Source organism: Humulus lupulus, chromosome 8 (assembly GCF_963169125.1).
Source record: "Humulus lupulus chromosome 8, drHumLupu1.1, whole genome shotgun sequence".
In the NCBI taxonomy this organism is placed as follows: Eukaryota; Viridiplantae; Streptophyta; class Magnoliopsida; order Rosales; family Cannabaceae; genus Humulus; species Humulus lupulus.
In genome coordinates this window covers 35,584,919-35,609,966 of record NC_084800.1, presented here as the reverse complement: position 1 = coordinate 35,609,966, position 25,048 = coordinate 35,584,919, and the positions used below count along the sequence as shown (strand labels likewise).

The window sequence follows — 25,048 nt, the reverse complement described above, 5'->3', positions numbered from 1 at the left end:
GAGTTCCTAGGAGCAGCTTGGATATGAAGTTCGTTGAAATTATGAAAAGATAGCAATGACACTTGATAAGCATCAAGATGTATGTTTTCTATTCTTTTCTTACTTATGATTAATGTATGTATATTAATGGATCCGCACATTTAAATGTAGTTTAAATATGTTATAAATTTTTTTTGTTGTACACTGGGCCAACCCACCACCATTCCGCTGTCGCTGCGTATTAGGAAACTCATTCCTAACAGTTGTAACTTTTATACTGTAATGACCATTTTAGATTGTAAATAACTTTGTAAATATTTTTATGGGCCCATGTACAGAATAACATTTTAAATAAAATATATATCCATTCATTTTGACCGAGATTTTCACCTGACCTGTTAATAACACCTAGATGCACGTTTACAACCTAATGACTTATTTAGTGAGTTAAGCACTGTTTAAAGTACACCATGTGACAATTTTGGACTAACCAGAGCATTACACATGTGCACCAATGTAATGCCCCAGATTCCCTATTATGGTTAATGGCTGGATTAGCAACCCGGGAGGGCCATAACTGTTTAATTATGCCATTAAATGTGTTTATGCATGTTTATGAGAATTATATTATAATATGATGTTAAATGCATGCATGTGAGCCCACATTTGTTTACAGGGGTGTTTTGGTAATTTGGCCCGTTGAGGGTATAATTGTATATTTATATGTGCGTTAATGATATATTGTGAGACCACATTATAATGTGGATTGGTTCGAGTATTTCGACATGAGACGATCTTTAAACATGATTTATCGATTTGGTCATAACAGGTTTGAGCTCGGGGCTCGGGGTGAGTCTCGGGGTGATATTAATGATTATAGCGTTATCGGGGATTTTAGGGTAACAGGATATGAGTTATTGATGTTTGAGGATATTGAGATTAGCGGGAATCGGGAAGCGTTAATTATGATTAACGGGATAGGCGGAAAGTACCAATTTTACCCCTAGAGTAGCTTGGAAGGCTTAGGGTGACACAAGGGTATTTTGGTCATTTTAGGGGTGGATATATGAGACTTAAGTGGCTGTAGAAGGAGGTGGAATAAACAGAACAAAAACAGGGGTTTGCCTCCTCCATTCCCGTACATCATCTTCTTCACTTCTCCTTTGAGGGTTTTGGGTTCTAAGTGGGGATTCAAGCTAGGAAACTCAAGGGCTGGCTTGGTGGACTTGATTCAACCATTGAAGAAGGTTCAAATATGAATTTGAGGTGAGTTTTAGTCACTGGTTTCAGGTGTTGCTCTGTTTTCGTTTTAGTTTTCAATTCATGGTTTTTGATGTGGGAAGTGAGAATCAAAGGGGGTTTTTGTGTTGTTTTGATTGGGGTTTGATGAGGGTGAGCTATGGGTGTTATTTGGGGGTTTAATTGAGTGTTTGGAGGAGGTTTGGAGTTGGTTCAAAGGGTTAGTTCCAAGGGAAAACGCAGGGGAGAGTTGGCTGGTGCGTGCTGGTTTCTTGGCTGGTTTGCGAAATGAGCCACGGCCTGTCTATGGTGTGCCGCGGCCTATGATGGCTTAAAATGTGAAAATGGCCCTGTCAGGAGGGTGAGCCGCGGCATGGCTCTGGTGAGCCGCGGCCCATCAGGGCAGATTTAGCCAAAAGCATGTTTTTAGCTTGGGGATTCAAATCTTAGGCCTCGGGGTTGAACCTAGTACCTAGTTGAGTTATGTTTGGTGTCCCGGAGGCTAGATCTTGGTTTGGGAACCCTCAGTTATCATTTTTATTGATGAATCCTATATTTTGGTTATGACCAGGTGACCGTCAAGGAATTTAAAGGTTGATCGTTCTCAGGGGTCGTTCATATTTTAATTCTCACTCGAACCAGAGGTAAGAAAACGGTGTATGAATACAGTTGCACCCTGTATAGGTATATGACATGCATGGTTTGATATTGGGGCATGTTGATTGATATATGTGGACATGGATTGCATATTAAATGCTAGTGAACGTTGATTACCTGTTTAAGACACTGACTAGTCAGGGACCGACTCTAAAGTCAAAAATTATGCATTGAATGGCTCTATGGCATTAATGCTAGACCGACCCTAGGGTCGAAGAACTTATAAGCGCTTGCCTGGTCTATGACCAGATGTCTATAGCCAAGGTATATGACCCCGGTGACCGTTAGTCACGTGGCTAAGGGACGTTGTCTATAGTTTCGACTCTAGAGTCGTGAGGAAGGTTATGTTGGTGACTAATCACCATACACCTGTCCTGACCAAGCTTATGAAAGAATCACTTATCAGTTAAGCCCTGGTGACCCTATCGTTACATGGCTAGAGGGAGCGATGCTCATTATTGTGACTTTTGGCTATTGTCACCTATTTGTTGGACTGATAGTCCTGAATGGTTATTATGATCGTTGTTGATATTATATCATGCTATATTGTGTTTTCTTGCTGGGCCTTGGCTCATGGGTGCTATGTGGTGCAGGTAAAGGAAAGGAAAAACTTGGCCAGCCTTGAGTGGAGAGCTTGGGCGATGTGATGTACATACAGGGCCGCTTGATCGCCACAGTCAAGGAGTTCTCGGAGGGACTAGGGGTTTACCCTATTTTTGCCGCTTAGGCCGGCGGGGATTGTAAATTTGAAACTGTAGCGACTCTTTTGTATTATGGACATCTTGTAAACATTTTAAAAGGCTCATGGGCAGTTTATTTACTTAATGAAATGTACCATTTCCTTTTTATTGGTTTTTCACCTTAACCTGTTAATGGTACCTAGATCACGTTTTTAACCAAAGGACTCGGGTAGCGAGTCAAATTTCCGGTTCACTGTTCACCGTAACTGTTCTGGGATAACCAGGGCGTTACAACCAATGTTGACGTTATGTTAAAGTAAGAGTCTTTTGAATTAGAAAAAACTAGGGACTTAAATGCTACTATATCAAAATATGAGAGACTTTTGTCTTAAAAAAATTAGGACTTAAATGCTACTTTTGCTTTAAAAAGAATTAGTACTTAAATGTTACTATATCAAAAGATCAAGAGTTTTTGCTGCTAATAACACTTTAATTTTTATTGAATAATTTCCTTTAAAAATAAACTTTTATTGAATAATAAGAAAGAGTAATGTTTTTTTTAGAAATAGAACTGTTATATTAACTTAGAGAAAATTACATAAAGTCATTAGTGGAGTAGGAATATCCTCCAACTAAATACAATCAGCATCCACCATATGAGCAAATATTAGCAGATCGTTTAATATAAGAGATCTGTACTCGTGGGAAATTGGATACTAGATGTTCAATGTCGTCTAGAAGAGAATGAAAAGCTGTTCGATGAAGGTGTGAAGATTCCAATCCCTGAACAACCAAAAGAGAATCTATTTCAATAAAATGCACCTGGATTTGCAAGTCCAAAAGCCACTGCAAACTCAAAGCTATTGCTAGTGCTTCCATTTCCTCTGGTTTGTAACAGCCAGTGATAGGCTTTGATAAAGCAGCCACCACTTCACCTGATGAATTCCGAAATACAACACTAATTCCAACAAGTTGCTAGGAAGAATCAGTAGCTGCATCTGTATTTAATTTCAATCGGCCTGATGGGAGAGCCAGCCAACGTTGAATGGTTCTAAAGGATGGTGAGGCAGAGCCCTGCAAAGTAGTTGAACCTAGCTGTTTACGTAGGAGTAGGAATAGCACTGGCCTTCGGAAAATCCACCAAGTATGAAAAGGCAAAGTCGAGTAATATATTCGCTGGCTTGGTGGGAGTTCTGTATTGCTCTCTGTCCATATGAGGATGAGCAGGCAGCCTGTGCTTCAATTTTGAACACATTATTGATAATTGGGACATACTCAAATTGTACACAATATTTAACACAATAAAAAGTGTGTAATTTAAATATGCGTGTAGTATTATTCAATAAAAAATGAGTAGGTGGCGGCTGTGCCTGCTCCATTCATAATCATAATTGTCAAGCATATAAATAGCGCTCAAAATGAACCCAACCCACACTCATTTGTCAGGAAAAATCTCTCTCGTACTAAAATGGCTTTCTTCACCGCTAGAGCTTCGCACCTAACTCGCAGTCGTGGGGCCACCTCTCTCTTCAATCGCTTTATGAGCAATGTTCCCGAGAACACAGTCTATGGCGGTCCCGCCGCCCAAACCTCCAACGAGAGAGTAACGCTCGCTTATCTAAGGCAGAAGCACAAAAAGGGTGAGCCTATTACCGTCGTCACCGCCTACGACTACCCTTCTGCCGTGCACTTGGACATGGCCGGAATCGACATATCCCTCGTCGGAGACTCCGCCGCCATGGTCGTCCATGGCCACGACACCACTCTCCCTATTTCCCTCGACGAAATGCTTGTTCACTGCCGAGCCGTCGCTCGAGGAGCTAAGCGCCCGCTTTTGGTTGGAGACCTTCCTTTTGGGTCTTACGAGTGTAGCACCAATCAGGTACGGGTTTTTTTTCCTCGCTGTTTAGCTTTCGGAAAGGAAAAAGGGTTGTTAAGTATTTTTGTATATTGTTTTGATCAGGCTGTAGATACGGCGGTGAGGATATTGAAGGAAGGAGGAATGGACGCCATAAAATTGGAAGGAGCTTCGCCAGCAAGAATCAATGCGGCGAAATCTATTGTGGAATCAGGTATTGCCGTGATGGGGCACGTTGGCCTTACTCCACAGGCCATTAGTGTTCTTGGGGGCTTTAGGCCTCAGGGAAGGAATGTTTCTAGTGCTTTAAAGGTCTGTGTTTTGAGTTTTGACATGAAACATTTTTGGTTTTTATGTAGTTTTTTAATCTTGGTTTTGTTGGTTTAGTTCATATTTGGGATTATTCTTGCAGATTGTGGAAACCGCATTGGCTTTGCAGGAAGTTGGGTGTTTTGCCGTGGTTTTGGAATGTGTGCCTGCACCAGTGGCGGCTGCAGTTACTTCTGCTCTTAAGATTCCCACAATTGGCATTGGAGCTGGGCCTTTCTGTAGTGGGCAGGTTAGTTAGCAATTACTTTTATCTTCCATTGTGGCTTGATTTGTTCAAAACATACGTCTTTTGTCATACAGATGCTTGACTTTTGTGTCTCTGTAACTTGAAGATGAAGCTTGTAAGTTTTCAAATTTAGAACATGTTAAATGTGAAAACTTCTGAAATTTAAAGAGTATTGCTTACTGTGAAGATCGTTAAAATTTATGATAACAAACCAGAAAAGAATGGTATAGTTATTAAATGGCTGACGATTCTGTTCTTCCTCGTGATGACTTGAGTAGAAGGCTTTAACTTGTTACTTTGCATTGGTTTGCTTTTAAAATTTGTTGTCTATGAATGGAGACTAGACCTTAAAGCATATATACCTGTTTATTCTCTTTCTTCACATGTAAAATTTTCACGGCTTTCAACTGTTGCAGTTTGATATGTTCATGTCCTGCAATCACTCTGTTCTTTCTAGTGGTTTCTTGCCAAGAAATCCAAGAATTGAACTCTTCTGGGTTACATATCCATTATATTGTTTAAAATGAAGTCAAATTGTTGATAGAGTTCCTTGTATTTCTTTTGGAAAAATATTTCACTATGTTCTGATAAAATGAATTGACATTAAGTTTTCCATCTACTTTCTAGCACTCATAGTCTCATACATGATGCAAAGAAAAAATCAACTTCGGTGATCATATGGCTCATCAGATTGCACTATGTTACCATGTTCGGAAGACTCAATTGTTCGATTATGGTGTACTTAATTTGTTTCACCACCATACAGGTGCTAGTTTACCACGATCTGCTTGGAATGCTACAACACCCGCATCATGCCAAAGTAAAATCTCAAACTACATGTTCATTGATTATAACTCGAATCTTTCACAAAGAATTTTACTGAAGCAGGAAGCTACTCGTTTTTTTGGCAGGTTACCCCTAAGTTTTGTAAGCAGTATGCGTGTGTTGGGGATGTCATAAACAAAGCTCTCTTGGAGTACAAAAATGAAGTGACACAGGGTTGCTTCCCTGGTCCTGCTCACACCCCATACAAAATCAATTCTACTTATGTTGATGATTTCTCTAATGAATTGCAAAAATTGGGTTTGAACAAGGCAGCATCGGCAGCAGCTGAAGCTGCTGAGGAGATTAGCAGACCTGAATCACCTAGTGAACGCAGCCCAAAAAGTGACTAAACTTGGGATGACTCGTAATGTCATCCTAGTAGGAAGTTGCATTATATATGTATCTACTATGGCTGCCCTTTTCAGTTTTGTTTCTGAGTGACGCTTAAGATTTTGAAAGGAGAGAGAAAAAGTATAAGAGTGGGAACGAAAGTTTTCAAAGTAAGGTAGCTGAAATTCTTTTGAGGCAAAAGTAGTTTATACTTAATAATAGTCTAGTCTAGAACTTGTTAGAACCCCCAATAATAAGGTTTATTTAAATGATTAATGGATTATATCAGTTTCCAGTCTTGCTGTGTTCATGGTCTTTATTTATGCTTCGTCTTGCAACTACTTTGGGTTTGACTTGGCTTTCTTAGACCCTCTTTGATTGGGATTTGAAAGCTGGATTTTTTTTTAAGCGTCCTTGCACTATTTTTTGTTCAGCCATTAATATTATCATAATAAAACTTCCACGTTATAACAAACTTTTGTTCAGCATAGATCTAAACTCAATCTTTAAAGCAACTGTGTATTGCATATCTTTAGTTTCATTTGAACAGAGCTCCAACCATTATTCCAAAAAATAATATAAATCATATAAAAAAAACATCACAAGTAAAAGAGTTTTTTCAGCTGCAAAATACTTAAAAGTAAAATAGCTCGAGTATTTTTATGGACCAAAAGAAAAACGGTTACAGCAATAGCCAACATATCTCTATTTAAGCATTTTCAATATATTTATATTTGCACATATTTTACCATTTTCAACCGGAAAAAAATATATAAATATGAATATATCCATAGAAATTAAAGTAAATGACCCAAAATATTAGAAAGAAGAAGCTAATGTACTCATTTTTAGAATTGTAGAGAAATAACTATTTAATATTATTGATTATTTAAGTTATTATTTTGCACTAAGTCCCAAGTGAATATTAAGATTTACCTAAAACTAAAGAGGTTAAAGAAGGTAAAGGTAAATGTAGAATTTCACTATATTAATTTATTATATTTGACCATTTGTTAATTTTTTTTAAAATTGAGATATTTATCTAAATAATAGTTGTTTTGAGGAATATTTTGCATTTATGTGCATTGGTTCCCTTATGGCCATCGGCCTAAGTAGCCCATAATAAACTTTTATCTCATAACTCACTACGACGTCGTCTCCTCGTAAAACATATTTATCCAATAAAGTCGCTGAAAATTAATTTCAAGGAATCCGTAACGTTACATGTGCTGATTTACTTGTCACAACTTTTTTTTTTTTTTGAACAATACTGTCAAAACTTTTGATTGAATGGCATAAGTTGGAAAAAAAAAAAGGACAAAAATTGAAAATGAAAAAAAGTAAATAGAGGATTGTTTTCCTCCTTCTCTTTTTTCTGCTCAAATACTTTTAGTTGTGTATTGCGACCAATAGAGCCAGGGCCCAAGGCCCAAAGGAGAAAGTTAAGCGGGCCCATCTAAGGGAGAAGCACAGATGGGGCGAGCCCCTTGCAATAATGATGGACTCGGTTGACTCGCCCATGCCAAGCAGTGGCTCGTAGGGTTAAGCGGCCTCTTTGGGTTGGGGCGTGACCGGTGACCTAATCTACTTTTTAGTCCCTTCCCTTCTAGTCCAGCTCTAGTCAGGTTAACCCAATGGAATGAGTAAAATAGTTTCAGCTTGATCTGATATGTTACGAGAAATTTACATACATGCATTATGGTTTTTTTATATATAAAATAATAATAATAATAATAATAACAATAATTTTTTACTGGTTTTGTTGAAAAATATATATTTTTTACATTTTTTTATTACATTTTACTTTAGACGTATACTTTTTAGAGATCGTATTTTTGTAATAAAAAACAATATTTTAAAAAAAAAACTTTAAAAAACTGTAATTTTTTTATAGAAACATACAAAATAGCCATTTTTTTAAAATATCTCATGTTTAAACTCTACTAACACAAGTGTTGTTGGTGCATAATTAGCGGCCTCATTTGATCCAAAAATCCACCACATACATATATATCAAGTTGAGAATATATTACCATTATTAAAAAATTAAGAACACTACATTACAACAACCAAATGGAAAAAAGAAAAATGACTTTACTCATTATAACTTGTGATAGTCGAACAGAGTAGTTAGAATCACTGCATCAAAAGCTATAATGGCTCAGAAAAAGAATGTTTCTAGTGCTGTAAAGGTCTGCATCAATGCACTCTCATTGTCACATCCCTTTTCAAAACAGTAACAATATCGTTACTAGCTTCCATTTATAAAAAACAAAAACTAAAGTCACTTTAAATTTTATTTGTTCATTTTTGTGGATGAGCCTATTCTATTAAATTACCATTTTTTTTAATGGTAAAAATTAGCTTTGTGTATGAATCCCTCTCTCTCTTACATATATATCTCTTTACTTTTGTCTTTCTCAATCTACCACGCAATATGTTAATGGAAAAGTTGAAACAAATGCTAAATTCTTCCTTCATTTTGAAGAATAAGTATATATGAAAGGGAAGCTCCACCTTTTTACTCGTTTCTTCTATATATGTAACTGCGAAGGAAGGTATATACTTATTTATTTATCTGAAATATGCAGCTGGAATGGAATTATAGATTAAAAAAATAAATAAAAGTAGGTTATTCTAGAGTAAAAAGTAGTGGTGTCCATTTGCGGTATGCCCTCATTTCAAAAAGGGGAAAAAGGGTGTCCACAACTTGAAAGCTTCATCTAAATAGCTAATCACTGGAAGTGGTTTGTGATCTCAGCTGAAAGTTGTATGTGTATATAAATATGCATAGAGAGAGAGAGATAGGGAAAGATGTGAAGTTTAGTGACTTAATTTAATTAAAGGGTATTCTTTTGTTCATATTCTGCATTTTGTTGGGACAAAGTAGTGGAATATTACCAATCATTGTATGATGTCATTGTCTGTCAGTATGAAGAATCGTGGCTTCTGTAATCTATATATGGATGTGTCTAAGCACCATATGCCGCATTCCCAAATTTATCTTATTGCTTGCGTGTGAACAGTGACTTGCCAAGCTAGTTAGAAGCTCAAAGTTGCCAAGTACTTGTATTTGTATGTGTGTAGTGTAGATAAGTAAATTCCAATACAAACTACATTAACACGTGAAAGGCGTGCGTGGCTCAAATGGATACTATATATTAGGATTTAGGAGTGGTAAAACTCATTTTAACGACAAAATGACTTGTGTATGTAATTTTAGGTTAAGGGTGTTTGTTTAACAAAATAATTATGTTAGAATTATTAAAGACTCTTAATTACATTTTCAAATTCTAAAAACATGAGCATTTTGAAAAATGTAAAGACTTAACTTATATTCGTCTTTCTTAGAATGTAAGGCGGACACGCGAGCGATCGGTTCAATCTATTTCTTTATCTCCCCACGAATCGTATGTTTGTAACAAGAAAAATAAGTGATTCAATAAGAACAAGTACAGCCAGAAGAGTTTTTGAGTTTAGAAAATTACAAGCTTTTTTGTTTTTCAAAATTTTAGGGAGTTTAATTAATTTTTTATTTTAAAATTCAATTTTATTAAAATAAAATTTTACTAAATATAAAGTGTTGAATTTATCTTTGTAATTTTAGAAATGGCTTATACATTTTTGTATTCTGTGTTTTTTACGATTATTTGTTTGGACTTTGTGTTTTAAAAAAATTATTTTTGGATTCTATATTTTGTAAAACAGTTCAAATAGACCCTAAACTCAATTTTGATGAAAAAAATAAATATAACAACACAATTTTTAAGCAGAATAATTTTATTTTTGTTCTAAATTGTTAGTTTGGTGAATTATTTGTGATTTCAGTTAAGAAAACTTTGACTTAAATCAAATTTAGGATTCTATTTGAACAATTTTTACAAAACATAGAATACAAAAAAGAATTTATTAAAATACAAATTTCAAAGAGATAAAATACTGGATCAAACAAATCATAAACTATTTTGGAAATAACAATAATATTTTATTAAGGGTAATTAGATGATGAGATAATATGAATTTATTAATTTCTTAAGTTAAAAAATTGATTAAATTATTGAAAATTAAAAAATAGTTTTTTTATCACAATAATCGAAAATTATTAATTTTTTTATTCAATATAATTTTACTTTAGGATTTCATAATATTACAAAAAAATCAATTATTATAGTATAAAATTTAAAATAAAAAATAACTTTCTTTTAATTTTAGACAATTTTCCTAAAAGTAAAAATTGAAAAATATTTTTTTAATCATCTTATGTTTTTTTTCCTCGTTCGTTCTCTTGTGCTGAATAATTATTCATGAAGTCGTCATTGAGTTGAGCTTGAATGCTGCGTAGTTTAGTCTGGCACTGAAAACAAAAATGAGAATCGTATCACCCTCTGTATCAAAGCAATCCAATCAATTGTTCAACCTTTTACGGCCCCAATCACTCAACCCTTTCTCGCCCTCCATTATCCGCCACCTATCACTCGAATCCAACCTTTATCAATACCACGAACCGTCGATAACCCAAGCAGTCGAACTTCTCCAAGCGCCGGAGAACAACTGGGACCTTGACCAGCTCCGACGTCTCCTCTACTCCGACTCCGACTCCGAAACCCCTTCACCGAAACGTTTCTTCCACATTGCACGCCGGTTAGACTCCTCGGCCAAAGCTCTCAAGTTCTTCGACTATGTCCGAGAAAATTCCAAGTGCCCAGAAGACTTGCCATTGCTGTCTTCCGTATTCCAGGCCGTTCTCGAGATTGCTAGCCGCGAACCCAGTTGGGAAAAAAAGGTTTTTGAGCTGTATACGTCGTCGCAGGAGCATAATGTTCCGCTCACCATTAATGCCGCGACCCTTCTCTTAGGTTGCTTGGGAAGGGCCGGAATGAAGGAGGAGTTACTTATTGTTTTTAAAGCACTCGACCCGGATAGTAAGAATACCCATGTTTGTAATCGGCTGGTTACTGTGCTGTTTAATTTGGGAGATGTAGATGAAGCACTCCATGTGCTCGACGAAATGCTTGAGCCAAATTCGATATCCTCTCCCAATGATATCACAGTTGATGTTGTGTTTTCCAAAATTTTGAGAAGAGATAGACCCGGGAGGCGATTCAAGGATGAGGAAATTGTTGGATTGGTGTCTAAATTTGGTGAGCATGGCGTGTTTCCTGACAAGTTCAAACTTACCCAGTTGATCACAAATTTTTGTAGAGATGGGAAGATTAATCGAGCTTGGGATGTTTTAGACAATGTGATCAAGTCTGGGGGTTCTGTTGTGGTGGCTTCTTGCAATGCCTTTTTGACGGGCTTAGGAAGGAATAATGATTTCAAGAAGATGAATGAGCTTATGGCGATTATGAAAGATAGTGATATTAAGCCTGATGTTATCACTTATGCAATTCTTATTAATCGCTTGTGCAAATCATGGAGAGTTGATGAGGCAATGGAAGTGTTTGAAAAAATGCGTGGAGAGGTAGGAAAATACACCGTTGAACCTGATGTGGTTATTTATAACAGTTTGATTGATGGGCTTTGTAAAGTTGGGAGGCAGGAAGAAGGATTGAAATTGATGGAACAAATGAGATCACAAAACTTTTGTGCACCTAATACTGTTACCTACAATTGTTTGATTGATGGGTTCAACAAAGTTGGGGAGATTGAGAGGTCTCTTGAGCTATTTGATCAAATGAAGAAGGATGCAGTGCCACCGAGTGTGATCACCCTTAACACTTTGGTTGATGGAATGTGCAGGCATGGAAGAATTAACAGTGCGGTTCAGTTGTTCAATGAAATGCAAAGAGACGGTGTTAAAGGCAATGCAGTTACCTACACAACTTTGGTCACTGCCTACTGTAGTGTCAACAATATTAACAAGGCGGTGGAATTGTTTGATCAGATGTTGAGCAGTGGACGTTCCACCGATGCCATTGTTCACTACAGCTTGATTAATGGTTTGAGTCAAGCTGGAAGGATGGATGATGCCAGCATGGTTGTATCAAAGCTGAAAGAGGCTGGGTTTGGCATGGATGTCGTTTCATACAATGTCCTAATTAGCGGGTTTTGCAAGAAGAACAAGCTGGATAGGGCTTATGAGATGCTTAAAGAAATGGAAGAGGCTAATATCAAGCCCGATACTGTCACATACAATACCTTGATATCTCATTTCAGCAAAACTGGGAGCTTGGGAACTGCGCATAGATTGCTGAAGAAAATGTTACAGGAGGGTCTTCTGCCAACTGTTGTTACTTATGGAACCCTCATACATGGATATTGCTTGAATGACAACATTGAGGAAGCCATGACTATTTTCCGAAGTATGACTTCTGCTTTAGAGGTTCCTCCCAATACCGTTATATACAATATTCTTATAGATTCTCTCTGCAAGCGAAATGAGGTGGAGAAACTTCTGTCTCTGATGAATGATATGCAAGTTAAAGGAGTGAAGCCAAATACCACCACGTACAATGCCTTGTTCAAATGCCTTAGGGAGAATAATTTATTAAACAAGGCATTTGAATTTATGGATCAAATGGTTGAACAGGCTTGTAATCCTGATTACATAACTATGGAAGTTCTTACCGAGTGGCTTTCTGCAGTTGGCCAAGTAGATAAATTACGAAAGTTCTTGCAAGGCTACGAGGTTTCTGTTTTAGAAAAAGAAAAAGGCTCTGAGGTGTTGGCATCTGGTCAATAATTTTAGATAACAATACAAAGTTGGGAGTTTTGGAATTATGGTGTTGATCTGATCTCTTAATAGGCCACTGGCAGAGATAGCGAAGGCCAGAGAAACCTTCTGGCTTTATAACTGCTCTCTGCCTCTGGTGTTATCATTTGTGGTCTTATGCATGGCAGGGATTAGAGAAGACTCTATGTTACATGGGTTTCCCTTTTTTCTTTGTAGTCAAACAAGTAGGCATAAAATTAGGCGTGCTATTAATTTTTTTCGATAGTAATAGAGAAGATTGTACGAAAGTAAAATAAGGAACAATTTTGTACTTTGGAGCTTCTTTCTTTGGCTTTAAAGAGGTTTCAATGTAGCAGCATTTGATGATCTGCATGGTCTAGATTCAGATATCTTGTCAAAGTTTTTCTTCTTCTTCTTCTTCTGTTTCCCAAGCTAGAGACTTAAGTTTATGAGTTGAGAGCAAAATAATTAGAAAGAAAAAAACATTGCCTTTTCTATTTCATCTACTAGATTCGGAAAAGGTTATATTCTTTCTACAAGTTTCGTTGTCACCTGGGTTGACTTTGTTATAAATGAGCTAGTGGAAATGAGGAGTTTTAACTCGCCGCTGCAAGCTTTAAGTGGGAATTCTCAACTCAAGACTCCAGCAATAGCCTTGTTGTGTTGGAATCTTAGCTAGACAATGGCTTACGACATTTATTTGTTGATTCTTTTTATTATTATTATTATTTTAAGCTCAAGATGTAGCCCTATAGGTTATCTTTGAATCTTCGCTATCTCTTCTGTACTGTTTTTTTTCTTCTTCTTTAACTTCTCTGTCACATTTTGTTCCCTTCGATTAAATTAGACAATACACTATAGGTTATAAATTAAATAAAGACTACAACGTAGGAGTTCTTATAATAATAATAATAATAATAATAATAAAAAGAAGTCCAAGCTTAGGGTAGAATTGTTTATAAAAATCAATTTTTTTTTGTAAATAAAATATATAAATAAATAAAAGTATATGGTTAAATTTAGCCGAATTTAAAAGTGGAATTTTGTTATTTTGGCTAAAAGAAATTAAGGGAAGATATGTGTATTTGTCCCCTATAGGTGTAATTCTTTGGTCCTTGAGTTAGTGGTAGTTGCTGCAATTGTTCTTGTTCTCCCTCTCATTGTGAAGAGATTTCGACACTCCATCTCCCAAGTTAAACAAAAGATGTACTATCAGCTTTGGAGATCAAAGGTTAGATTTATAAGAAGGTTGTGCATTTATTGTGTGTTTCCTCTAGCGGGTTGTGTCAAGTTTGGAATTATTCTTGAAAATAAAAAAATGAATCATTAATTGACATATACTCTACATTAGATTGTTACATGTAATGTATTAAAAAAAATTGGGGGAGATGTATGCTAGTTTTGTTGTGATGATAAATCAATTTTGTCTACAGTTCAAAGGTACACTACAAAAACAAAAACGTCTGAATTCAATTAATGGCTGGTCAGAACTCTATCTATACAGTCGTAGAAACCAAGTTTTACCACATCGGTATTATTCTAAATATATATATTATATATTTTTCATTGATATTCAAGAAAATTGCAAGCAATATTTGTGGTGTGAGACAGTGAGTAACTAAAGTTACTGAAATGGAAGTTTCGTGGCCTCAAAAACCACAAAAGAAGATAGTGAAACGTGTTTGAGAATTGTTATTTTCACATTAACTTCTCTTCTCTCTGTTTAGTTTCTCAGAAGCTACAGTAATACCATAAAAGGGTTAGTAAACAGACACATAAAGCGAATGAATTTTCACACAGAAGGGCTATGCCAAATTCTTTTGCCCTAAATAGTCAAAATGCCATCAACTCAACTAACTTTAAAGTAAACCAAATTCGTCCCTTTAAAATTTAAAGAGAAATTCCACTATAATAAATTACATGCCACGAAAATGTTGTCAATGGTACCCAGTTTTTCTTCTTTAAAAATTTATTATGTTATATTACTACACATGAGATGAAAGGTTCCTTGCATTTTAGCTACATACACTTTATAGTTCTACCATATGTTATCTTATTTCAATTTTATACATAAATTGAATGGTTAAAAAGGAAATTGACCCTATAATTTACATAAAAACTAGCAATAGTTTCCACCAAAATGTCCTCTCAAAATAATGATGACTTCGTAACATATTTGATTCCAAATTTTACATAAAAGGTAATGAATAGAAAGTTTGAACAAGTGAAGTGATATTCTACCATCAGTAAATACATATAACCAAAAATAATGATTCTGAAAAATTAATATCTAGCTTTTATAACTATACTCAAAACCAAAAATAAATTAATTAACAAAAGAGATAATTAAATGACTAATTACAACTCTGTTTTTTGTTTTTTAAACTAATCTCACTAAACTTCATAGTTAGCCCAAGATTCCACTCCATTTAATCGTTTCTCATTCTCTTTGATACCCATATCGATCGTCAGCGAATGATCCGGCTACTTAGCGGCCGCCGGCAGCCGTGGCGGCGCTATTTGCAACCCACGGAAGGGAAAAACTTGTCGGGAAATTATCGGAAAAGAACTCCCCGGTGGTCGGACTTCCGAGACCCTCCAAACCCACGAAGAAATCGTCGCTCATGGCCACATCTGACAGCCCAAACTCGTCTTCATCGTCATCATCCATTAAAACACTCTCTGGTCCATCTTTGCTTTCAGTGGTTGTACTGTGTGTTTGAGGAACGAAGACCTCTTCTTCACCTGAGGTCGCCGGAGAGGAAGTCTTGGTAGCCGGATTGTTGAGGTCGCTGGTGCCGGAGATGGATTGGGGAGTAGAGGGCTTCTGGCGAGTGGAACCGGCAAGTGAGTTACGGTGAGTTGGAGCTGGGTGGTTGTGCTCGGCGGTGTAAGTGACTATAAACATTCCCGGGTCAGTCCGGTTCCGCTCCACTTGTTTCCGGGCCAAACAACCTTTTGAGCTACTACATCTATAATATCCCCTGAAATTAATATATACCAAAAAATAATGAAAACCCATCTTTAATAATTAACAACTAAACCAAACACAAATGATTTAATGACAAAAGAAAAGGGTTTTGTCGTTAAAAAGTACCTTGGATATGGGGAGCCTTTGATGGGTTTTTGGCCATATTTACGCCATGCCCAGATGTCTGAAGAGAGACTCTCAGCTGGTACTTGGCAAACTTTCTTTAGTTGATTCTTCCTGATATGGAAAAAGGTAACTAAGAATTAAGTAAACCATATAAACGACACTAATTGTAAACAGAATTACGAAGCAAACGACATGTTTAATTTCATATGAAAGACTACAACTTTTACTCTTTCCTTCTAAAACAAGATCTATAACCAATTTTTAACATACCTCTTTTTGGACCGTGGGGTGGTCGTGGAGCCATTATTATGAGATTGCTTAGTAGTGGGTTGGTGTTGGTGTTGGTGGTGAACTTGCTTTACTTGTCGTATTTGGTCATTTGACCTAATAGTAGTACTAGTGCTAGTACTGCTACATATTGAAGAAAGCGACGACAGAGGAGTCTGAATCTGAGCATGAGATTTAGGGAAGAAAGGCTTGTAAAGCTCATGAAGCTCTTCAACAACGAAGTTTCTGGGTCTCATACTATTGGGATCTGGAAGAAGAAAGAGTTGACCAGAGCTCTGGTGTTCACTAATACTACTGCTATTACAACTAGTACTACCGAATGGAGAAGGAGAAGAAGAAGAAGAAAATAAGAAGGAAGAGGAGCTCGCGGCTGTGGTTTGAAAATCCGCCATGAAAACAGGGGAGGTGGTGGTTGATGTGGCCGTAGTAGTAGTAGAAGCCCTGACACCTGCTCCGGCTGTGGAACAGCCTCTCACGACTGCCTGAAGATCCCAGTCGACCTCCATGGTGGTGCTCCGACAAGCTCTGTACCCCGTGTTGTCTCTAGCTCTGGCTCTGAGGACAGAGAGAGAAAGACAAAAGAAGGCGCTGACTTTTGATGAGGGAGAAAGATAAGGATGCAAATGAGTGGGAAAGGAATAATATATAACAACATGTATATATAGAAAGAGAAAGCGGGTTTTCACAAAAAATAAATAAATAAATGAAAAAAAGTTGAGAGAAAGATAGAGAGAGACACAAGTGGGCTTTTTTAGAGAGAGAGAAAGAGGTGGGGTTGGCATCTCTATGCAGAGTTTGCTTTTTTCTTTTTAATTTTTTTTTTAATTTAATATTATCTAATTAAGTGCATTGAAGAAATTGAAAACTGGTTTTTGGTTTTGGGGGTTGACTTTGGATAATGTCAAAGCCGGATTTGATGATGGGGAAAAATTCCACACGGTGTCTAGGGAGTGGAGCTCGTGAGATATACCGACAAAAAGAGAGATATAATTATAATAATAAAATAACATTAAAAATAAATGTGGAAACCGGTAGAATTTTTGGGTGCTCTTATAAATAAATTAATAAAAGATGGTTAAGATTTTGATTAATTTTGGTAAATTTTAATGGGTCGGTGAGACTCAAACAAAGCCGGTCTGGTCTCTCTCCAAATATCTTTGTTTTGTAACATTAAGAAAGAATTATGACCCTTAATTTAAGGATAATATAAGTCCAAATTTGATGATTATTTAAAAAAAAATTTGTTTTGGCTATATTTGTTTTTTGGAATGTGTGACTGATTATTTAAATTAAATGCCTATGTAAACTTGTGTTTTTTCAGATAGCTCATAGTATTATGAATAATGCTAAAAAACCTCATAAATTATGAAACCAAGTTATATGATTAACTTTAATTGACATTATTTATTCTTATCAACATTAAATGAAAAAAAAATATAGTAAATAGCAAAAAAATGGCATCAAGAAATTAATGTCTTCATTTTTAAAATTGTAAATAAATGACCATTTTACATTGTTGCTACTTAAATTGTCATTTTCAATAATTTTTTTTATATATTTAGGAACTTATAACTTTAATATAGTGATATATGTATATTAGTTTTTATTTTAAAGTTATATTGATTTTTTAAGTTTTTTATGGGTTGATTGTGACAGTCAGAATCCCGTGATCCGTAAGGGGAAAGACGAAGTAAGTTGTGCAATTCCACACCGCCTGGGGAAGATCAAGTGTAATGATTCTAAGACTATGTAGGTATGAGACTACACAATTGAAGATGACTTAAATTGATTGATTGGTACTACCTATGCCAACAAGATGCATCTTCTTTTCGGTAGTCCATCACTTGAGAATTCCAAAGTTGAGCGTGCTTGACCTGGAGCAATCTGATGATGGGTGACCCCCTGAGAAGTTTTCTTAGGAAGCGTGCGAGTGAGGACAAAGCACGGTAGAAAGACTATAGTTAGTTTGTAGGGTCAGTCGTCATTCCAAGAAGCAGTCATAGTGATGTAATGCGTTAAATTGATGATATATTATACTATGTTTTTTGTGGTATGGTATATTTTTTTTTTATGATATTTAGTTTCTATCTTTTTATGTATAATGTTATAATATAATTTTGTATCATGCTATATATTTCAATAGCAGTATATAATTTTGTTCGCATAGTGTATACATTTTTTAATATGATTTTGTAAGTTTTCTTGATATATTATTTTTTAACTTAGTAAATGCATTTTGTGGTGTGGTATATCATTCAACAACTCATAAAAAATAAAATAAAAAATCAAAATAACTTTGAAATAAAAACTAAAATAAACAAAATTAATATACATATACCATAATATTAAAATATTTTAAATAAAATAGCAATTTGTTAAATGTGATATTTGGTAGTACTTAATATTAAAAAGGTAGTTAGACAATTTTGCTACAAAATTAAAAATAATGATCATTTACTTACTTTAAAAAAAAAAGTAATGTTTTTTTTCACTTTTTACATTCCTTTCGATTAACCTTGTTTCAATTATAAAAGCAATCATGGTACGACTGAACAACTTGTAATAATATGAATCAATATATATAATGCACTATCTTTTTGCAATTATATGGACAAAATAATAAGATGTGCAGATAAATACTCATTTAGTTTTTAATTTTAAAAGATTGTAAACAAATATAAAATGATTAATGATTGCAACATATATTAAAAAAAATAATCAAAGTGAAATTATATTCATGTTTAAATTCTTAATTATATATAAAATTGATTTTATTAATAGTCACATGAATCAACAATCATATTTATATATATAAAAAAACTCGAGAGACATGTAATACTCCTATACTAGAAATTAAGGCTCTAGGATACAACTTTTTTTTTTTCTTTTTTTGAAACTAAATATATTATAACTTGTAAGTTGTAATATATTTATATATAGATATATTGATGGAATCATTAAAAAAAGTTTTTTTGGTACGAGCAGCATCTCATGTTACATTTATGATTTTCAAATCTAATACCAATTATGTCTCTCACGTTTCAATGTTCTCAAGGTTCAATATTTCTCATAAAAATTGCACCTCCTAACCCATTAAACACCACCAATAATAATCATCCAATAAGCCATTTGACTTATTTTTTTAAAAATAAATAAATAAAAAACAATTATCATGTATCATTATTGCTATCAAAAAGAAAATTTAAACTGATAATCATTTTTTCACTAGAAACTTAACTATTCATTTCTTTCTGGTGGAACCAACAATTATTATTACTCAAATTTGATCATAATTAAAAATAAAAAAGGAATAATAATAATAATTGAAAATAGTGATGTATTACCAAATTAAAAAAATATATCATATCTATTTATTTATGCCGTCTTTCACTTAATTTGACTAAGGGCACCCACCCAACCTTACTTGCGGCGCTCAAATCCGTAGAGCTCGTGACCGACACGTTGAGCCCAAAGCCACTTTGAGGTGCTGAACCAAATTACTGCCACGTGGTGTGATTAGGAGACAAGTGTGATGTTCTTTTCGTTATTCGAGCGCGTGTGAATCATTTCCTGTCTGTACATACTCGTGACTTGTGAGGCGGTAGTTTAACGGCTCATCCGTTAAAAAAAAGCTTAGAAAGAAAATAGTAAGTAGATCTGACGGCGAACATAGAGGATTCACACCACGGGATTGGATTCTTAGCGCGTGTGATTGACGGTGGGGAGAGATGATGTGAGGTGGCATGTTAGTGAAAATTGGTGGGGCCCACTTTAGAAAAAAGATTATTTAGTACAAAAGCTTGTAATTGAATTTAGCAGAGCAGAGTTTGGGTTGTGTGGCTTGGTGTTGATCCAACGGTTCCGATTTGTTGAATTATTTATGGTACAAATAGATCTATAAAGAATGAGATGTGGATATGATAGTGTCAAACTCGTTTCATACTAGCGTATATGAAGTGTTGTGTGGTGTAGCTCTGACTTTCTTTTGTCAACCTTGACTTTTTTTCTTTACCCTCACATGGCGTTTTACTCTTGTCATAATAACATCATTAATCTTGTCCTGGCTTGGGTTCAATTAGATGATTTTTTAATCAACTGTATTTATTTAGAAAAATTATAGGAAATGACTTCAAATAAAAGTATGTCTTTGTTTTTTAAATTACAGAAAAATTACTATTTTATATTGTTAATTATTTAAATTATTTTTTTAATAATTTATTTATTTATTTAAAAATTTTATTATTATTTTAAATGAATATTTTAGAATAATTTTAATGATTAAACAAGTAAAATAAAGCAACAGTCAAATAAAGTATTTATCTGTTACAACTAATAATAAAACAAAGTACTTAATCGGTGTGGGACTTGCATAAAACCCACGTGAGGGTGTCTAATGAGCTCTCTGTAATTTTGATGGTGCATGATTCACCTTTCATGGTTTGGTTGCTTCCATTTCAAAGGATCAAGTATTGAATTTTAGACATTTTGAAAAGAAAGAAAAATGTTGGATTTTAGACAAAATTAAATAAATATAGTACTCTATGAAGGACTGAAATTTGTAGGCCGGTAGACGTGGGTGGCACGAGGCTTTGCTTTTCAGATTGCAAACGTGTGGGGTCATTATTTAAAGGGTTTTAATTTTTTTATTATAAAATAATTATTTCTTTATTATCATGACTAAATTTTAGTAGTCAAAGTTGATATATTTAGAGAGAGAGAGAGCGAGAGAGTGGTACAGATTATACAAATACAATCATAAAATAAAATTAAAAAAAAAACCTTAAAAAAAAAGACAAAGGCAAGCTCCATCAAGCAACCTAAGAAGAGTAGAGCTTGCTATTTAATTTATTTCTAATACTTTTGGAGAGATGTGGCAACAAGTTAGAAATTTAATAAAAGGCCCAAATTAGATCAAGTGTGTAGAGTAGAGACTAGAGATAGAGAACCATGTTCTTGGCTTTGCTTGCCTCAAACTTAAAAACAAAATTATTTGTTAAAAGCAACTTTGAGTGTTTGACTAAATTGCTTATGTTATGGGTATATATGTTTAAAATAAATTATCTCACTTGATATGTGTTTTATATTATATATCATACACAGTAAGGTACCAACATCTGTTGTTGTGGTATTTTTGACTTTTATCTTTTCTTCCACTTTGATTTGAAATTAATCATTACCTAATAGACATATGATTCAATAGCATGCAGTAGTAGTGGTGGTAGTGACTTAAACCAATTCATATTAACAGGCAATAAGAAAGAAAGACAAGTATATTTAGGCAATTGGTTGAATAATATACATATCATGTATGAGCAGGAGAGTGTAAAAAAGATTGCAATAGAAATTTTTTTAACACTCTTCTTATGCTCGGTATTTTTTATCGCCTTTTATGTCAATAAATTCTCTAACTGTTTTTGTGCTTCAAGTGGGCTTCACTATTTGAATGTAGATCATATTCTTAATAATATGTATTGTATACATAACTTAATACATTCTTTTCCAATGGATCTATTTTTGTTTGTTCTCCATTAATGGCTAACTTTGACCAATAAAAAAATTCAACAATATGTAACGCGTTGAATTCCACACATTTCAATAGATTAAATGATATTTATGTCTTAAATATATATATATATATATATAGATATACGGTGAATTTATTTCCCTCTATTTGCAATATTAAAAAAAATGGTGGAATGGAATAAAAAATACTCTATTTTAATATATGTTTACTTTCAACATGAATGAAATGTTTACTAGAATCTAATTACTAATAAACCTTACGAATATATTTTGTATTTTTTAAATTAAAAAATTATCTTTAATATACAGTTCCTGGAGTTTAATTATTGATTTTTCCTAGAATTTTTAATGACAAATTTAACTATTTATAAAACCTTTAGTATGGATTAAATATATTATAATTTACTAGCAACCTTTTTTAAGAACCTTTTTATATAGGCTATCAACGTTTCTTTTTAAGTATAGTGTGGAATTGCAGATGTGACTTTTTCACATTTTAAATTTAATATACAAATTTTAAAAGGGTATAGGGTTTATATTTTTTTTAGACCCTGTGTTTTTTCTCATTACCTGTTTGGACTTTGTGTTTTGAAAAATTATTTTTTGTACCCTATATTTTGTAAAATGGTTAAAATAGAACTCTAAACCTGATTTTGGTCAATGTTTTCTCAACTAAAATTACAAATAATTTACCAAACTAACAATTTATAACAAAAATAAAATCATTCTGCTTAAAAACTGCGTTGTTATATTCAATTTTTTCTTCATCAAAATTGAGTTTATGGTTCTATTTTAACCATTTTACAAAACATAGAGTCCAAAAAGTAATTTTTCAAAACACAGGCTTCAAACAAATAATAAGACAAAATACAGGGTCCAAAAAAATATAAACCCATTTTAAAATGAATAGAATTTTATTTTAAAATAACAAAAAATAACAGTTAACAAATGAATAGGTTCTTTGGTGCACCCAAAAAAAAATAGGCACAACGGTACACCTCTCTAGTTTTTTGCCTTTAACATATTTTTGGTGATTTTTTTTTTTTTTTGACCGTGTACATTTTAGTTATTTAGAGCATCCGCAAATTTTTAGAAAATTCTGAATAATTTACAGTACTAAAAATAAGGTTCAAACAGGTTACTTTCCAACCACTTAAAAAAAATAGTCACGTGTGCAATAAACTATTTGAACTTTATTTTCTATGCCGTAAATTATTCAAAATTTATAAAAAAATTTGTGAGATACTCTAAATAACAACAATATACACGGTCATAAAAAAATTTGCCTAAAAAATACTTCCCGAACCAAAATTTAGGGGGTGTGCACCGGTGTGCCCCTTTTTGGGAGTGCACCAGAGAACTATATTATTTTTGGGTGCTGCTAGGGTGCACCCCCTCTTATTTTTAGTACCTGGATAATTTTCGGCGATTTTTTTTATGATCATGTATATTGTAGTTATTTAAAGCATCATGCAAATTTTTAGAAAATTCTGAATAATTTACAGTGCCGAAAATAAGACTCAAATAGTTTGTTGTATGCATTAGTGTTTGTTTTTTATGCATGTGGAAAGAACCATGTTTGAATTATATTTTCGGCACTGTAAATTATTCTGAATTGCCTGAAAATCTGAAAATTTGCAAGATGTTCTAAATAACTATAGTATACATGGCCATAAATAAAAAATTCACCGAAAATCATCCCGGTGCAAAAAATCAAGAAAATGGTGCCCTAGTGCTCCCAAAAATAGGAGTACACTCTAAAATTTCCCATTATTTTTAATTAAAACTAATGATATAGGGTCTTATTTTGAGCATAGGGTAGTTCTTCGGTGCACCTCTAAAAAGGGACACCACCCCTTTCCAATTTTTAACTCATATGTATTTTCGACGCAAATTTTTTTTATGGTCGTGTATATTGTAGTTATTTAGAGCATCCTATAAATTTTCAGAAAATATTGAATAATTTATAATACCAAAAATAATGTTCAAATAAGTTACTTTCCATCCGCATAAAAAAAGTCACACGTACAATAAACTATTTAAATCTAGTTTTTCGATATTGTAAATTATTCAGAATTTCTTGAAAATTTGCAGAATGTAACTACATATACACGGCCATAAAATTTTTGCTTCAAAAATACTTCCCAAGTCAAAACTAGAGAAATGGTGCACCGGTGTGTCATTTTTTAGAGGTGCACTCGAGATTTTCTCATAAATCAATTAAATAACAGAATTTTAATAAAATAATCAAATCAACGTGTAATTAAATAGGCTACCCACTCTATATACAACAATAAGAGTGATGAACCTAGACAGGAATAAATAAGTGGCAATAAATAAGTGCCATGAACTAGTTTTGGAGTACAAATGTCTTTTATTATTTTGTTTATGGAAAATTTCGAGCCTCAATAGGTGCACACCGGTGCACTCACTATCTAGATTTTTGCCATGGAAATATTTTTAGGTCAAATTTTTTTATAATAATTTATATTGTAGTTATTTAGAGTATTTTATAAATTTTTAATAAATTCTGAATAATTTACAGTACCGAAAAATAAGGTTAAAATAATTTGTTGTATGCGTAATTTTTTTTTTATGCGGGTAGAAAGTTGCTTATTTGAATATTATTTTCGGCACTTTAAATTATTTTAAATTTCTTAAAAATTTACAAATATTCTAAATAATAATAATATACATGGTCACATAAAAAATTTACGCAGAAAATATTTCTCAAACCAAAAAATGGAGAGGAGTACACCAATCTACTCCTAAAAGTTGCACCATAGAACTACCCAACATTATTTCCCTAAACAAAATTCTAATTTTTAGTCATATTCTTCCATCTCATTTTTTGTTCATTCAATAATATTTATGATTTTTTTAAAAAAAGTTCTGAATGGAGATAACCTTTCATATTATATCCTCTTATAAAAAAAACAATCCAACTTATAGTTCCCATAAAGACTACTACATGTGGATAGTATATATATTTATAATGTTTGTACTTCCCTTTCTTTCCTCTTTTTGCGAGATGGGTTGTCAAATAAATAAGGCCAATCCTGGCATTGAAACATTTTTTTCAAGCCGGAAAAAGAAGTGAAGAGGGGATTTAATAACATTCATGATAATCAATTCTGAATAAGAAGGAAAAGAAAGGAGAGTGACTGGAATTGGACCACCCGTGACATAAACTTGGCGCACACTTTAATTATTCTTTCTCTCACTTTCTTTTGCACTTCGTAACAAATCGATTTTGATAGAGAGTTGTAAAGCACTTTCTATGAGAAGAAACCAAAAAATTGAAGTCATTTTTTGAATGGGGTTTGGTTATGGCATGATA

General features: G+C 33.8%; 3 protein-coding genes across 3 annotated transcripts; 2 read left to right on the top strand and 1 right to left on the bottom strand.

The window, feature by feature from the left end:
- The first annotated feature begins 3,964 nt into the window (after nt 1-3,964).
- LOC133796774 (3-methyl-2-oxobutanoate hydroxymethyltransferase 1, mitochondrial-like) lies at nt 3,965-6,419 on the top strand. The gene is made up of 5 exons (XM_062234424.1): nt 3,965-4,437; nt 4,519-4,725; nt 4,826-4,972; nt 5,736-5,789; nt 5,881-6,419. The coding sequence occupies exons 1-5, from the start codon at nt 4,024-4,026 to the stop codon at nt 6,142-6,144; spliced, it is 1,086 nt and encodes a 361-aa protein (XP_062090408.1). The 5' UTR covers nt 3,965-4,023; the 3' UTR covers nt 6,145-6,419.
- A 3,996-nt stretch (nt 6,420-10,415) lies between these two features.
- On the top strand, nt 10,416-13,218 carry LOC133796772 (pentatricopeptide repeat-containing protein At3g61520, mitochondrial-like). The gene has a single exon (XM_062234423.1). The coding sequence runs from the start codon at nt 10,491-10,493 to the stop codon at nt 12,807-12,809; it is 2,319 nt and encodes a 772-aa protein (XP_062090407.1). The 5' UTR covers nt 10,416-10,490; the 3' UTR covers nt 12,810-13,218.
- Nucleotides 13,219-14,943: 1,725 nt separating this feature from the next.
- LOC133796771 (WRKY transcription factor 22) lies at nt 14,944-16,829 on the bottom strand. Its single transcript, XM_062234422.1, has 3 exons — nt 16,168-16,829; nt 15,898-16,008; nt 14,944-15,784 (listed from the first exon to the last, which is right to left on the bottom strand). The coding sequence occupies exons 1-3, from the start codon at nt 16,689-16,691 to the stop codon at nt 15,289-15,291; spliced, it is 1,131 nt and encodes a 376-aa protein (XP_062090406.1). The 5' UTR covers nt 16,692-16,829; the 3' UTR covers nt 14,944-15,288.
- Between the last annotated feature and the right edge of the window lie 8,219 nt (nt 16,830-25,048).